Genomic DNA, 18,253 nt, shown 5'->3' on the forward strand with positions numbered 1-18,253 from the left:
CAAAATGCAAGCATAAGTAGTATGAAGGTACATTGAAGACCCCTCATCAACCCCCAAAAATTTTCCCATGGCATTTCCAATAGCTTCAAATTAGGGATTGAACGAAAATTGCAATGATAGATTTGGGAATCATACCCAGAGCGGAACTGTGGAAAAGATTGGAAGTTTAGGTCAAAGGAGGTTCTCATTAGAATTCTGATGGTAATTGCAGAGCACCGTTTGCCAGTCCTTGATATCTCCAGAAACCACCATAAAATACCCTTTGCAGAGGGTTAAATTTGAATATCCTCCTTCAAAATGGGTCTCCAAGTTATTGCATTCCATTGATGAAGTTGAGACAGACTCAGCTACAAACCCTTGAAACTTCCAATCAGACCTTGTTTGGCAAAAAGGTCTGATTGGAAGTTTCTCATCAGAGTTCCAATGGTAATTGCAGAGCACCGTTTGCCAGTCCTTGATATCTTCAGGAACCACCATAAAATACCCTTTGCACAGGGGTAAATTTGAAAATCATCCTTCAAAATGGGTCTCCAAGTTATTGCATTCCATTGATGAAGTTGAGACAGACTCAGCTACAAACCCTTGAAACTTCCAATCAGACCTTGTTTGGCAAAAAGGCTTCATTTTCTGCAATCATCAATGATATCTCTTCTACCAGTATCACATTGAGACCATGTGTGGTGTATTGGCAAAGGTGATTGAGGGGTTTCACCCCCTGCTTGGTGAGAGCCTCAGTCCAATTCCTTCCAGCTCAAGATGTCTGATGGGAGTTCTGAGCAGGCTGGGGTTTCACAGGGGTTTTACGTGCTAAGATCTTCTTCTGCTTCTTGCCACTCTGTGATCTCGAGGGTCTACTCCACTCAAACTGTGCTCATTTTCAGAAGGAAATGGTATATTCTGCCCGGCTCCAGTGCCATTTGCATTCATTTCTGCACTGAATACCAGCTGTGTGGAAATTGCTTTGAAACCTCCATTGTGCGTGATAGTGGAAGAAGTCTGTCCAGAAGCAACAAATCAGTATGGATAAGAATTCCTCCAGCGTTTCCCATATGCTCAAGCAGGAATCCTAGTTTCAGGGGCATTCCGCAGGTGGGGGATTGTCTGCAGTCTATAATATTTTATACCACAGTTCTTAAGAACAATAAAAAATGACAATAAAAAATCTTAGGAAACCATATTAAAGAAAAGCATATCCTAAGATCGCCTTGGAAGATTTAGAAGTTTTTTTCCCAATTAAATAACCCCACTACCGAATGTAAGTTCTTACTTATGTTTGCTTTAAAGGCTGCAAAAGAATGCCTTAATTGACCTCTTAATCTTCAAGATGTTATTATTCTATTTTTTTATCTCTGTCTCAAGCTTATTCTTCTGATATATGATCTTTGGTATTGCATATGTAAGCTGTAGGTATAATGTATTTGTTTTGGTGTTAATATGAGCACTTTCGCCGATGACTCGATAGTTGATTTTAGTAATTGTTTTTATCTTGTAAAACAATTGTCAGTATGAGATAACTATCTTTATTGTTCTATTTCCTGTGGTGTGAATTTTTTTTAACTCTTACTTGTGGAAGGGAAGTCACTGAACCAGAGTTTCCAATTTTTTATGAGTTTATCTTCATCTTTTTCTTTTATTGATACGATAGCTCTCAGTGGCTTGATGAATTGTTTTTTGGTATTTTTTCAGGTCATCTCTAATATATATTATGTAGGTTCTTTCTGACCAATTTGACTTTTTTGTTCAATCATCAACTGTGGTTTAGCTAGCAGCAGTTTTTTAATAAAACTGGTTACTGTGAATTTATTTTGTGTTTACCATTTATTTAGCTTAGGACTTTTTAGCAGCTCCTATTGCTTAAGAAAGGGTCTATTAAGTGATTCATCTTCATTCTTGAAGCTGATTATCAACTGGTTTGTTTATTGGATCTTGGTTTTTGCTTATTTGTTTGCTGGGAGAGATTGTAATTTTGATAAAAGTGTCTATGATGCCTACAGTGTTTATATTGATACATCTCTACAGCTTTTGTACAAGTTTGGGTGAAGATTGCATTTTCATCAATCATAAATCATGCCAAAGAGTGTGCTGGGTTTCAGATATTTGTAACTCTTATTGGGAAAGAAGCCACCATGTGTCCCTATGCTCATTTACGCTTCATCCTAATTGTCATTATTCAGATACAAGATGACTAGCAAAACTCTTGTAATCATATAGGCGTATATGTTGGCTTACAAGCTTTGGAAACTCTGAAATGCATATGTTTGGGAAGAGATGTGTTCTAGTATTTGTTTTTAGAGCTTTTCATTTAGTGTCCTGTTTGACAGATCTGCACTCTAGTTTGAAGTAAAACAATTCATATGGCAACAATTTCAATACTGTGATTGGTGGCAGTTCTTTCGTATGTTTTTATGTATGCATTTACCAATGAAGAAAGTGTGACTGGTGGTGTCTCTCTGTCTTTCATTACATTTGGTGTGTGCTTTAATTGTCGTGATGTCTCATTTACATTTAATAAACTTCATATTTTGATCCTTCTGCATCAATGTTTGTGTATGTTGTTTTCTTGGAAGGATTAAATGTGTTTCCAGGATAACATAGTTAGGCAATCTTAACCAGAAGGTTCATTAATTTTACCAGACTGAACTAGTGCATCTTAAAACTGCATTGTATCACCTTTGGGACATATTTTTGCAGTAATCTCCATAGATAAATATGTGATCCTGACAGAGAGCAGATAAACATTCGATGATTTTATTGATACGTGATGGGGAAAATTTATAGGCCAAAGTTAGTTACAATTGCAAACTATTTGCAGGTAGTTAACAGTTACGAAATGGTAGTATTACCAAACAATGTAATAAAAACACACCAACATTCCCCCCCTTATTACATTGATCTAAAAACATTAATTTCCCACGTAGGGACCCCCCTTTAATGGTTACATAAAATATGCTGATGACATAATTTGAATGCATATTTTCAGAAAATGTTCTTCTGAAGTAGCATACCCCGAACCAACCAAGGATCCATCAAGTTGTCTTGTGACCCTCAGTAAGGTGTAGCTTTGAGCTGTGTTCTTAAATCACAAATTCAAATTATACAACAATGATTCCTAAGAGATGCGACAGATCTCTATAATTGTCTAATGACTGCGAAGGGTATAATTCTCAATCACATACTTTGAACCTCACTTGACAGCAATCCATATTGAGCACAATATCAAGTCCCAAACTTGTCTCCTAAATGAAACTTCACAAAACATATCTTATTTAGATTTGTCAGCATCAGAAAGCAAGTCAAAGCAGCGAATCAAAAATGTCAAAAATGTTTCTCGTGCAAAGCACCATTCCAAAGCGAGAAGCTGACTTGAGATAAGCACCATCCACAACATTACTATATTGCCAAAATAAACTATTTAACATAATGGCCTTAGCTTCATCATCACCAACAGGAGCCTTAACTTTTTGCAAGTTGTCCAATGAGAGACCTTAGGTTGACACTGTAATACCATTCTGCATTTTGAAGCTAAACAATTGAAGTTTTAAGGAAAACTTTGTGTTAACAACTTTTTCTCCAAATACCTTGTTTAAACAATTGCAAATATCTGAGACAATTTATCTAAATCTACATGATGAAGCTTAGAGTCTGTAAGACAAAGACCAATGATAGCCTTGGCTCTGTCCTCTCTACTACTCCACTCCAACAATTTACTTGCATCTGTAGGCAATTTTTCCTTACCACTTACTATCCCCCATAAGTTTTTATTTTCGATGTATTTTCCTTAGCATCATCATCATCATCAATAGGAGCCTTAACTTCTGCGAGTTGTCTAATGAGAGACCTTAGGTTTACTTATACGATTCGACATTGTGACATCTTTCTGCATTTTAAAGCTAAACGATTGAAGTTTTTAGGAAAACTTTGTTTAAGAACTTTTTTTTACCAAAAAGCTTGTTAAAATTATACCAAATATTTGCAGATGATTTATCTGAATCTACATGATGAAGCTCACGTCCTGCAAAAGCTAGACCAATGATAGCCTTAGCTTGTCATCTCTACTACTCGGCTCTAACAATTTACTTGCATCTGTAGGTGACTTTTCTTTGCTGCTTACTATCCCCCATAAGTTTTTATGCATCAGTTGCATTTGTATTTTTATTTTTCATGTATGAAAAGTGAAGCCAGATTACTAATTCAATGGAATATCCATACTACTTAAATTTGTTTCGACAGATAAGTAAAGCTATAATAAATTTTCTCAATAGTATCTTCTTTTATTTTCTCTGTCTTCTTATGTCTCTGATGCTACTTGATTGCAAAGAACGTATCAATGCTAGAAAGCTTCAGTTTTGTCACGTCATTCCTTGAATGAGTGGAGTTGGTGCAATCAGTCAATAGAACTCTGAGGATGGTATCTCAAATAGATATACATTTATATTTTGATAAAATTTGGCTATGACTATTAGAACCGTACTTGAAGACAATATTGATTGCAGCAGATTACTCATCATTCAGCACATTTAAAAATTAAAAAGTTGAAATTAACTGTGTCAGCCATCATTGTGTAAAGATGCCCATTCAAAGATGCATTGCCGTGAAAATATTATCTCTTCCACGCATAGTTTCATCTCCAGTATAGTTTTAATGAATTCATACCTAGCATCCATGGTGATGTGAAGGCAGAAAATCCATATTTAGATTCACCAGTGACAAATCTCTTTCAATTAACCGCAAACATCAAATTTTTCAATAGCCTTTACCTATGTAATGGTTCTCTCAGTCAATGCTCATTATCTTTACTTTCACTACAAAACTTCAAACTCTTGTTCATGGCACTCAGGTGCATTGCTACACGTGATCAGACACGGCAGAAAAGGGAAGACTGATCACACAAGATTGTTCATGCATGCTGAGAGGATGGTGACGGCTCAACACGCTGTGTACGACACACTACATCCATCTCACAAACACCAACACTTCAAACACAGTCTTAACTACTTCAAAAACATGTATTGCACAGATAGTATTCATTCTAGCTCTGACACCACATGACAGAGAGTAGATAAACATTTGATGATTGTATTGATACGGGATGAGGGAAATTTATAAACTGAAGTCAGTTACAAGTGCAATCTATTTGCAAGTAGTTAACAGTGACCAAATGGTAGTCTTACCAAAAAAATGTAATAAAAATATGCCAACAGAACCAATGTGCCTGGACTCAGTATCTATCAAATGGATTATTATGATGTGGACAAGATGTAATTAAATCCTTTACTCAGATGTTTCTTTGAATGTAGACAAGATTTTAATTAAACAGTTTATTCAAATGTTTCTTGAATGAAGCCCTATCTGTGTATAATTATAGCAGGTACTTACTTGGTGTTTGATCTTTAAATTTATATGTTATTAAAATTTGAGGATATTGAGTTCTTGAAAAAATTAGAGAAAAATGGCAAAGAATCCAAGGTTTGAAATGTATTCTACTAGGTCAGATGGCGCAAATCTTCCCAGGAGTAGTACATTGTCACGTGGAGAAAATTTGCTACTGTCGCAGGGTGTACTTTGGGATAAACAGTCAATGGGAGATCAGACATATCATTGTTATCCAAAACCGAAAAGGGTGACCAATGCTATTGTGGGAACAGTAGCAGAAAATCAGTCATTGGGTCAATTGCAAGCTAAACCTCTTTCTTCTCTTGGAGTAGAAGAGCTGAAGCAAGCAGGAAGTTGTATTACTGAAAATGATCCCAAAACGAGGAGGTAATGTACTCTCCAAAGACAAAAATAGCATGTTAGGGTTGATAGTTGCAAGTATCTTTCTTAAATTTTGTAGTTATTTGCATGCTTTGTATGTAAATTCCTTTATTCTGCATTTTTTTTATCATAGTTAACATGAAGCTTCTGTGGTGCAGAGAGTGGTTAAATATTTTAAATGAAGCACCATATGAATTGGATAGATATCATAGATCAATATTGCCGAGGAAGAGATCTCATATAGAACCATCTGCACCTGTTCTAAATACACAAGTTCACATCAAAAATGATTCTGCAGAAGTACAATTTTTTATCCTTGCATTTTTCTGTTTTCACTGTATTTTTAATTTTCCTTACTTCATCTGTTCACTGTAGGAGGTCAAAAATTTGGTAACAATGTCGAGAAACTCAGTAAACAACTGTTTTAATTGACTTTCAAAATTAAAGTTTCCTCTTTTATATCTTTATTTATTTTCTAGAATATTTTAGTGATTTGCTTGTGAGTGTACTCAGAAATTTTTTTTTGGACAATCTGGGTTCAAATTCTGGCTACAAATCACACAAAATCAGAAGTTGTACCAGTGTTTGGTGATCTTTGTACATTGATTTTGTCAGAAGTGCATCGTGCACCATATTTTGCACATCCCAAGACTAGTATTATCATAGGAAGGTCTCTGAAAATATAATTGCTCATCAATTTTCTTTTTGTTGTTGCAATCTTGAAACGACATTTTCCATTTCATAAATCTTCCTCTAGCCGTTGTTGCTTGTCAACTGTTGGTGCATTTTCAGTTTGCAGATGTTATAAAACGAGAGATGGATGCTTAGACAAAATTTCTAAGGTTTATAATTTGCTTCAATATTTTGAAAGCAAAAGTTACTATAAATGCTTACTAGTTTACTTTGCTATATTTGAATCTTACATTATCTCAAGGAACTTGCTAAGGTCAGGATTGTACTTAATAGTATTTTGAACCGGTTTGTGCTGCCATGGATGGAAGGACTCTAGTAAAGATAATATGCATACTCTGATCTGTCGCTTGATGCTGTATGAATGGTCTCAGGTGGAATGGTTCCCAAACAATATGCCTAGATCATCTGAACTGATATCTAGAGAAGGATATATATCGATACCTGAAATTTGCTTCAAGAACATGCCTAAACAATCAACACATATGTCGAGTTTTGAAAAACCTGCAAGTCTGATAAAAGACTACAATCAGATCTTATTTGCTGGAAAGGCAAAAATGGCAGGGAGATGTTATGGAATGATGCCAGATGTTTCTGTTGAGGATGTAGCAAAAATGATCGATGGAGATAGAGATTATAAACATGTTATACAGAAAAGGTCCAGCACTGAGAGCCACTCAAGGCCAAGTGAAATCCATGGCTTTAGGTAGGACTTGTGATTGACTCATTTGAATCTCTTATTCAGGATAAGTGTTATTTGTTTTAAAATGTTTAGAGGCAAAGTTAATAGAACAAAATAACAACACCACAAATATTGATGTTTTCAGAGCTTCAAATGTTGAGCATTGACTTTTTGGGGAAGGCTATGAATAAGGATTTTCTGTAGGATCTAAATATTTTTGTGCTCAGGAGTTTGAAATTATTAGTTGAACAGTCTATGATGTACAGAAAATGTTTTAATAATCTAGTTGATCTAATTTAGTGCATTCAGAAGCTCCTAGTTAATCCACTTAATTGGTTCGCTTAATAATTTTCTGAGGACTTCAAAAGTAGCTGATCAAGTTTTATTTTGAACTCTGTGTACTGCATAACTTTGGATACTTATTATGGATGCTTGCTGTTGCTGGTCACATTGCAAGAGTTTATTGATTACTTCATATAAAATGTAAAATATTTCATAAAAGTGTGGTATTTAGGATATTGAGAAACAACAACGTAAGTATTCCAGAAAACAATTATTTGAGTGGAGACATTTATCTTGTGGAAGGAAAATAGTTATGCAATCACTGGAAAATGGTAGAGCAATGACACATGCTATTGCCTGCCATTGAAACATTAGGAAATTATACACTAGGGCATTTGTTTTTGGGAACTCAAGTGTTGAAGGTAAATCTTGATGAAATGGTAATCAGATTTGATACAAGGGAAGAAGTCACTATTTGCTTAAATTAATAAATTATTACATGATTTGGTAGCATTTTCAATTGTCACTGTTGGTTCTTTATGTCCATGTCATTGACGAAGTGAAACCATGCTAGTTATTTATAAGTATATAATGGAGAAATGAGTTCTTGGATTAGTACAGTGCTTTAACAGTTTGATCAGAGCTAGTTTGATTACATGGTGAATACAAGTGGTTTTATATTGCTCCTGATCTGACGATAAGATTTTGTTTTATCCAACTTGTCTAGTCTCTGCACAATTTTCATCAAATATGTAGGAGGCCTTGCTTTGTATTAGATTTAAATTACTTTCATAATGTGGTTGTGTAACTGTTATGCATCTGATATTGATTTAGAGATGATATGTATTAAATTGAAATTCTCAGTGTGGTTGCATTTCAAATGAATTTAGATATGTTTTAGATAACACTAAATTTTATCATAATGGAGTATAAAAGATACAGGAATTTGAAGTCTTTGTTATATCTTAACAAAAAAAAAGTCCTTGTATCATCATGAACTAAAAAATATCAATATTGACTTAAATTACTTCTTAAGATTTCTAGTTGTTGAATTGGCAAATTTTGATGCTGATTCTCATTCAGTACAGTATCTTATCTTGGCAGGGTGTGGAAAAATGATTATATACTTTTCGAATTTTCTTGTCAATACCAGAGATCTTCCCAAATTGTATCTTGTTAATGTGTTAACATTCAATATTTTAATGTTATTAAATATTGTATATTCAGGTCAAATATCTACAATGGTAGGGCTTCACAGCCAAGCAGATTTAAGTCAGAAACAATCTCTTCTTTAGCTCCTTTTCCTGAGATCAACGAATCAAGTGCTGGTAACAAGTGCAAGAGCGAGATCAAGAAATCAGGAGATGCAAATGCAAAAATTGCACGGGCGGGTCAAGATTTTGGAGATGGTGTCCGAAGGCCAGGAAGTGGTGGGAGGGTTAGTTCTCTTCTTATTAGAATGAATGCTTCTCTAGGTAGAGAACTTGAAAATCCTCCAACAACAAGACAACCAAGAAGCACAATGCTTGGAAATATTAAAGTAGCAAGGTGAGTAGTTTTATATTTACAAGAATGATTGAAAAGAATTGGCTATTATTTATACAGGGGTGATAACAGGCTGTTGGTTTTGTTCAGGAAGACATTTCGGCAATTCATCAACAAAACTTTATTGGATCAAAAACTGATTGCATGGCAAAGGTGTCTAATGAACAGTGGATTGTCAGATTTTACAGGCATGCTGCTATTCAACTTTGAAAATTGAGTGTTGCGTTTCTATGAAATGAGACTCATTGTTCTATTCTATCATAATGTAAGGGGTTTTGGATGATAGGGAAGAACACCCAGCAGCCGTAAATGTTTCTAACAATGCAAGTGGTATGATTTCAAATCTTCCTGGATTATGGTCAGAAAATTAGAAATAATTCAGAATATGATACATAGTTAGGTCTGAAGTTGAAAATTGTAATTGCTATGATTAATCATTTTGCTAAATTTCACTTTTCCGAGAGGGATTTTACAGGCATGCTTCTATTCAACATTGAGAATATAGTGTCGTGTTTCTATGAAAATTGAGAACATTGTTCTATTCAACTTTGAAAATTGAGTATCGTGTTTCTATGAAAATTGAGAATCATTGTTCTATTCTGTCATGATGTAGGGGTTTTGGATGATAGGGAAGAACACCCAGCAACTGTAAATGTTTCTAACTATGCAAGTGGTATGATTTCAAGTCTACTTGGATTATGGTCAGCAAATTAGCAATAATTCAGAATATGATACATAGTTAGGTCTGAAGTTGAAAATTGTAATTGCTATGATTCATCATTTTGCTAAATTTCAGTTTTCCAAGAGGGATTTTATAGGCATGCTTCTATTCAACGTTGAGAATTGAGTGTTGTGTTTCTATGAAAATTGAGAACATTGTTCTATTCAACTTTGAAAATTTCGTATTGTGTTATGAAAATTGAGAATCATTGTTCTATTCTGTCATGATGTAGGGGTTTTGGATGACAGGGAAGAACACCCAGTAGCTGTAAATGTTTCTAACTACGCAAGTGGTATGACTTCAAGTCTTCCTGGATTAAGGGTCAGCAAATTAGCAATAATTCAGAATATGATACATAATTAGGTCTGAAGTTGAAAATTCTAACTATGATTCATCATTTTGCTAAATTTCACTTTTTCTGGAAGGAATTTTACAGGCATGCTGCTATTCAACTTTGAAAATTGAGTGATGTTTCCATGATAATTGAGAACATTGTTCTTTTTAACTATGAAAATTGAGTGTTGTGTTTCTGTGAAAATTGAGTATCATTGTTCTATTCTGTCATGGTGTGTAGGGGTTTTGGATGATAGGGAAGAACACCCAACAGCTGCAAATGTTTTTAACAATGCAAGTGGTACGATTTTTAAGTCTTCCTGGATTAAGGGTCACGAAATTAGCAATAATTCAGAATATGATACATAGTTAGGTCTAAAGTTGTAAATTTTACCTATGATTCATCATCTAGCTAAATTTCACCTTCCCGAGAGGGATTTTACAGGCATGCTGCTATTCAATTTTGAAAATTAAGTGTTGTGTTTCTATGAAAATTGAGAACATTGCTTTATTCAACTTTGAAAAGTGATTGTTCTGTTTCTGTGAAAATTGAGAATCAGTGTTCTATTCTGTCATGATGTAGGGGTTTTGGATGATAGGGAAGAACACCCAGCAGTTGTAAATGTTTCTAACTATGCAAGTGGTATGATTTCAAGTCTTCCTGGATTACGTGTCAGCAAATTAGCAATAATTCGGAATATGATACATAGTTAGGTCTGAAGTTGAAAATTATAAATTTCGAAGTTTTGTAATAAGAGTTAGTTTCATTTGAAAATTTCACCTAATTTCTGTAGGATTTTCTTTGAGGTGAATAGATCCTTTTACATTTCCGTTCACAGTTTGGTAACTTGACCTACGAGTACTTGTGGCAGATGTTGCGTGCTCAGAACCTCTTTGGAAGCTAATGGAACCATATTCTACATCTCTCGCTTGTGACGACCCCTATATTTTCAAGCACCCGGTAAAATCTTTAACATAAATGACTGCTGCCAACAAATATATTCAAGGATTCCATTCTGGAAAATTATGTAGTTATATAGTTTTCTTTGACTGAATTCTTGGTTGAGCTCATGTCCTTGATACATATGGGTTGGAAGATGCAGGTCGGAGAGGTAGAGGAAGAAAATGCAATTCTGATAAATCCTCCTAGCAATTGTCGAACTGGAGAGGTGCAAAATTACTTCCATTTTTCGAACATTCTAGTTTTTTTTGCACAAGATTCTAAATTTAGCAGACTTTCAAGTCTCCAGAATGGCTCATTTACTGCATTAAATATTATTTACTAAGTATCAAGGGCTCATGCCAGATCTTATTAATAGTTGGAGAAGGTTTTGTTGGCTTGCATTTTTTTTGATTTGTTAGTATTGATTTTCTTATATGGATTATTCCTTTTCTAAATTTTGTTATTGCTATCTGTTGATAAATTGTTCCTCTCTTGCCAGGCATATCTCATCAGTAGCAAGCCACCAGCAAACATAAAATTAAATGATGGACCACAAACTGACTGCCTTTATTGCACAAGCGAGGATTATATTTTTGCTAATTGTAAGATTGAAAGCAGTAATGAAAATGCAGGGAAAGATGAATCCAATTGTCAAACTTTTGGATTAATCTCAGGCATTCCTGCATATGACATCCAATCCCAAGAAATGAACCTGGACGAAATGGAGTACTTCCGTAGACTCATTTAGTAATTTGAGTATACATTTAATACATTTAATTTATTAAGTGGTTCCATGTTGTAGCTAGGTATATTCATTTTCTCAGATGTGGGCAGGAAGTTGAGGCAACACATATGTTGCTGTTGTTAGCAGTGTTCTTGCAAGTCAGGCGTCCTTATTTGCGGTGACTGTCAATTAGAGAAACATAGAAAACTTTAATATTCCACTCAAGATATATTAACATTCTAGTATTTTAGGATTTAGGTTCTTTTGGTTCAGCCATCCACATCAAAATGTTCTAATAAGTTAGGTCCCCACTATAACGTAGATTCTTTTCCAAGTTCTTTATACATTTCTCTTCGAAGTTTTAAATGGTTCCTTATTGCTGCTAGATAAATCTATTTTTATTAATCTGACTTGCCTGCAGATGTAGGAAGGATGTTGAAGCTCTATAGTTGTATGCTTCACAAGATGAATTCTGATGTGTTAATTAGAAATACGAATTTGTTTGAAATATATTTTAATTCTTCTTTTAGGTGTACTAACAAGGAGTTCTGAGAAAAGTACCACTTAGGAGGAGCTGTTGAATCTTCTATAAGTGGACAAATTTATTTTAAGTAAATTACGATCTGAACTTCAAAAATGTAATTTCTAATTATTTCAATAGTCTTTATGTATAAATTGGTGTGGTATTATTTTTAATGCTAAGCTATTTAAAGAAAAACCAAGGTCTAGAAACACATCGTTGGTCCAAGTTGGTAATAGAGGAAAAACTTGTGAGGTGGAAAAGCACATGGATGAAACAAAATGACAAATGGATGCAAAAATGGGATATCAACATCCAAACTTGCCTGGATAACATTAAAGAAATAAAGAAGTTTGTCAATGAAAAGTTTCGCAATATTTTGTGGACAAGACACATAGGGCGGAAAAAATCTTATTACATTAAAGAATTTACTCCCACTTCTAGTCATGATGAAAAGGCTTATATAAGGGCACCTATTAACTGGAAAGCAAAAATGTTGATGGCACAAATTAGAACTAGTTCACATCAGCTGCGATGTGAAACTGGTAGATGACAAGTTCCAAAGGAAGAGTGGGCAGATAGAACATGTTTATTCTGCAATATGGGAACAGTTGAGACAGAGCAACACTTTGTCAAAGAATGCTTGGCTTACAACGACATCAGATTTGATTATACAAAAATTTTGCAGAACAAGGACTTCAACTATTTATTCGAGGAAGATCAAGTGAAGAGAACAACGGATTTGATTATCAAAATTTAGAGAAGAAGAGACAAGTTAACCAAAACTTTGCAACTGACTAGTTTGGCTCCTGACTCGGGAGGGTGATTGCATGGGTCCCATAGACTACTTTAGTCTCGTGGACGTCATTAAAATCTATCATATCATATCATATCATTGTTTAAATATATTTTCATTAACTTTGAAAAGAAAAGTTAGAAACATGTCAAGAATTTAGTCACCCTTTTTGTCTTATGATTTTTGTAATGATATTAATGGCTTTTATTTAACATTTTTTGTCAAAAGGGTGTTAAAAATGTTAAATTAAAAATATTATAAATTAATAATATATACGTTTAAAAAAAATTATTAAACAAATTTATTATTTTCAAATCATATTTTAAACAATCTTATATTTAAAAATAGTAGAAAGTTAAATTTACAAAGTTTTTAAATGCAAATATAAACTATTTTAAAAACTAGAAACATATATGTTTTGTTATTTTAAAATATTTGAAATAAGTTTATATATCATAATTCTTAAAAATACATTATTCGTAATATAAGTTAAAATACTTTATTTTATTATTAATAATCTTAAGTAAGTGTAGTATATATGGTTTTATAAAAATATATTATGTCAATTCATGTGGTCTAATAAATTTTGAAGCTAATTTTTACAATCTAAAAGTGGAAAAGTGAAAAATCTATTGTCTCTCCCTTTTTCTTTTTACTTGACGTATTTATGGATATAACTTAGGCACTATTGTATGATAATCCCTCTATGCTATTGTCGATGCAATCTCTTGTGATGTCTAGGTTTAGCTTTGGATGTTTATTGTGTTGTTATTTATGATTATTTAAATTTACCATATGCTTGTATTGTATATTCATGTTAAACCTATAAGAGGTCAGTACCCGTAGGTGACTTGATTTATGATTTTGCGTTGACAAATTGCTTATATCCTTATATTTGAATGTGAGAATTATTTTGTTATGGCTTGTTGCATATCTGATTTGGGATGTTAGACCTCCCAAGACTATTTTCCTGAGTTATGTGGATTCATTGTTTTCTTGATGATTTAGTCTTGAGCTTGATTCTCTAATGTGATTGGTGATTGTTCTTATATTATAATTGAATGCCAGCATTGTGAAACAGATTTGGTTTAGCTCATTCTTGTGTGAATATTGTTGAAGTTATGATGGTATATGGTTTATGTGACTTGTAATTTGATAGTTTCACTCATTCATGTACCATCTTGTTATTAGTTTATGATTAGTTATCATGTTCAAATGTTATCTTGACTTGAAAGCATTATACATCTTATCATGATTTTTTGATTAAGAACAATAGATTTTGAAGGGTGCTTGAAACCCTGTACAAGTCTAAAGATTTTCAATAATTGCATAAACAAAAATACAGCAAACAAAAGCAGAACTGGTCACCCCCCAAACAAAGGGTAACCTAGGTGACAAAAAGCCTATCACCAACCAAAAGTAAAGATCCAGCAAGGGGGGCAGAGCTAGATATTTCACGATTCACTCTTTGATTTAATGCTTCCCTTGCACAATCGAAGGTACATTTCTAAAGGAGGTGCAGATGGTCTTGTATTCTTTCTTTTTACCACAGTCCAACCATCCTCCACCTTAGCTGCCTCAACAATCCAATCCCCAGAAGAAACATAACAATGAAGCCTAGGGGATTTTGAAACACCAACAATATTCCTAGAAGAGCCCGAAGCCAATTGGCCCCCCACAGAACCAAGAGGTAGGTCTGAACCAGGGGCAGGGACAGGAAGGTCCTGGCCCCCAACAAGACCAGGAGGAACATCTAGTATAGGGGCAGGAGAAAGAATAGGGATAACCTCTTCTAACACCGGCATCGAAAGATCATCAACAGAGGAATCATCTGCAAATACAACCGTTGAATCTAGAGATTATTAATGAGTTTTAGTGGTATTATGCTTTAACATGATTGATGGATATGTATTTGGAAAGTTCATTGATATGCAATTAAATACCATAAAATGATTATTTAATATTTTAGTTTAAATGAGATGGCATATTTTCATTTAATGCTTGTTGCATTTAGATTGTGGGATGAGATTGCATCTTGATTCACTGATGTTGGTGTTGAAACCATATCATAAACACAATTGCTTTGTGCCTTGTCAATATTTATGGGAGACACATGTTCTTGGTTTCAACTTGCATAATACAACTTGCCTTGCTTTATTGTAATTACATTGTTCTTGTGTTGCATTTTTTATTTAGTGCCTCATTGTTGAAAGGAGATGGTCTTGTTGGTGTTTGGGTACTAAAGTGGAGTGACTCTGCATGATGGGATAGGACATAAAGGGGTCATAGGACTTAAAGGGGTCACCAAGGCAACCCATGGAAAGTATCAATCGAGTTAAAATTAAGTAAATAAATGAGATAAAACACATTAGCAAGAATTAATATGCCTACTTAACCATTAGAGTATGTTAATTGAAGGTAAGCTAGTGTCTAACCATTTGAGGTTTTTAAGTGAAGGTAAGTGAGTGTCTTGGTACGACCATACACATTTGCCAAAAACTCAATAAAACTAATAGACAAAGAACTTACTTTAACTAATTAAAAATACCTAGCTTGTGAAATTTCCCCCACTTTCAATGTCCTAGGATTCTAAAAGATACCCTAGCCCCTAGATGCCCCTACAACATCCACAAAGAAACAAGACCATTTCCATCTAACACCAAAAACCCTAGAATCACCTACTGAATCCAATTTTGTCTCTTGAATACAAATGACATCTAATATCACCTTATCAAAGCCTCTTTATTAGGGGCATTGCACCCCCTGACATTCCATATAAGGATCTTCATGGCTGCCCAGGAGAGAATGAGTCTCTTCTGGATCAAAGCTTAGTTTTCCCCTACATGTTGCCAACATATGTTAATTGCAGATACATATCGAGTTTGATTGTATGTGAATATTGATCAAAGGCTCGAGGCTACATGGATCACTACATGTCATGTCACTCCATCATTGAGTCCATAAAGTTAAACAATTATCATACTAAGTAATTACACTCTGCACTTGCATTTTGTTTATTTGCATGCTGAGATTTATTTATTTATTTAGTACTTGTTTATTTGCATTTGAGTGATTGCATCAGGATTGATGTTCCATCTTTTAATTCTTGTATGACTTGAGTTAACCTACACTCAATATGTGTATTATGTGTGCTTGGGTCATGTGACTATCTTTGCAAGCATTGTGGGGTGGACTTGGGGCTATAGCATGGTTGAGTAGTGTTGTACATCAATAGGATAAGATAAATCTATTAATGTCCAAAAAAAGACCACCAAGGGTCTAAGGAACTGAAAGCATACAAGCAAGGAAGCAACAGACTACAAGACACCAAACAGTGTTTGGGAAAGAGCAAGTGAGATCAAAATAAATAAAACACCAAAGGAGCCAACAAATGTAGGGGATAGACATACATGTGACAAACTAATTCTAATAGTGGTGTGTGAATCATGATGTGAACTTTTCAACCCTTTTATACTCACTTTTAATTTGTTTACATTATCATACTATATTTAGTAGATTAGCTTTCATTATGTTTTTATTATTTTTATTGAGTATGTATAACCTCAATCATGTGTATCTAGTACTCCTTGGTGTGGAGCTAAGTGTTTATTATTTGTATGTTGGTGTTGTTATTTTTAGATCATATTAAATAGCAATGTAAATATGAGACAAATCAAACCAATAAACACAATATATACCCTAGGAAAACACACATAGACACACAGACACAAACACAGACACAGACACATGCACAATGTGAAGAGAAGAAGTTTGATATAAATTAATGATGATACCAAATATGTATACGTCACAATAATTCTACTTGAAAAAGTATGCATCTCTTGATCTGCTACATACCCCCTCTTTGTGTGTGTGTGTGTGTGTGTTTTCTTATTCCATCAATTTGCTTGTAATGTGAATATCAATATCTAGAATGTTTAGTACATCAAAAACAATTTCTTTTAATAGTTTGTCTTCTTATCCTATTACTTAACAACCTACTCTTGATTTGATAGTATATACATAAATATATGTACGCCTATGTATATATCAATTTCTAATATTTATGTCTTTGATGGTTCTTAGGTGATCAATCTTCTATAATATAAATATCTTCTCCAAAAAAATGTGTCTCTTGGACTCATCTTCTCCAAAAAAATGTCTCTTGGACAAATGTGTTCTCCAAGGTTGCTTCGGTAGGTTTGTTGGAATCACTTTGAATGTTCAGTCCTCATCTTTGAAGAACCAAATTGACTTAAAAATAATAATCCTTTTGAATTAACTTTAGATCTTGGATCCTTGTGAGATACCACCATGGAAAGATCCATAGTAGTAATGTAACGCCCCACCAGGGAACTCACAAGAAATTAACTTAAAGTTTCACTAAGTTTGCCAAACATTTTTTTTAAAGATAACAATTAAACAACAACAGATAAAGATATAACGGAAGCATTAACTCACATACATAAACACAATCCATAAATATATTACATCTCTTAAGGGTCCCATGACGTTGAATCACATTTAAGTTTAATTAATACTAAATCTAATATATAACAAATCCACATCAAAGAATAACTGCAAGTACAAATCCATTCAATGATATACAATTATAGGATGCCACTTGGCAATAATTAGAATGCATAATCATCCACTATACAAGTCATAGGGTATGAAAAGCTCAAAGCATATACATCATGAATAAAATACATCATTTCATAAGATCTCTGATAAACAAATATAGTACAACAAAATAAAACCATCCAACACAAATATAAGATCAAATAGAAAGGAACATCTACACAAACACATCGAGCAACGACATCCAATGATCAAATCTCAATGGTATAAGAAAATGCACTACCACCCGGCCTCATGGAACCTAAATGGCCCACTCCCATCACATTGAGGGGATAAATTCAAATCCCATATGGATAACAAAACACAAGTCATAATTGACATCTAGGTTCAAGGAATCACTTGAAAGAAAACTATCTCAAAGGGTACCAAGACACAAGTATCATCCAACCCTAGAGGTGACACGACACGTAGGAAATCTACTATGTAAGTAGGCAAGTGTCATCGCATGAGCAAACTCTAAGGTTACCTGGCAGCCTCTCTGGACTCCAATCCCCTAGTGTCTCTATGTGACATCAATATCCTTTCGTATAGATAAGGTATACTAATGAGTCAACTCTAGGGTTACCCTAACAGTCTCTAAGACTCTGACCCCTTAATGACTTTATGTGACACTGATATCTTA

The 18,253-nt window shown here is 34.1% G+C and overlaps 1 protein-coding gene across 1 annotated transcript; it reads left to right on the top strand.

Annotated features, from left to right (window-relative positions):
- Nucleotides 1-1,816: 1,816 nt before the first annotated feature.
- On the top strand, nt 1,817-12,020 carry LOC149578568 (uncharacterized). Its single transcript, XM_089829912.1, has 13 exons — nt 1,817-5,760; nt 5,913-6,054; nt 6,819-7,150; nt 8,636-8,956; nt 9,044-9,141; nt 9,224-9,283; nt 9,567-9,626; nt 9,907-9,966; nt 10,249-10,308; nt 10,591-10,650; nt 10,880-10,968; nt 11,111-11,176; nt 11,450-12,020. Exons 1-13 carry the CDS (start codon nt 5,450-5,452, stop codon nt 11,696-11,698), a joined length of 1,908 nt encoding a protein of 635 aa, XP_089686038.1. The 5' UTR covers nt 1,817-5,449; the 3' UTR covers nt 11,699-12,020.
- The last annotated feature ends 6,233 nt before the right edge of the window (nt 12,021-18,253 follow it).

The sequence above is a fragment of the Cupressus sempervirens genome, chromosome 1 (assembly GCF_028749045.1).
Source record: "Cupressus sempervirens isolate cs-2001-9-10 chromosome 1, ASM2874904v1, whole genome shotgun sequence".
NCBI lineage: Eukaryota > Viridiplantae > Streptophyta > Pinopsida > Cupressales > Cupressaceae > Cupressus > Cupressus sempervirens.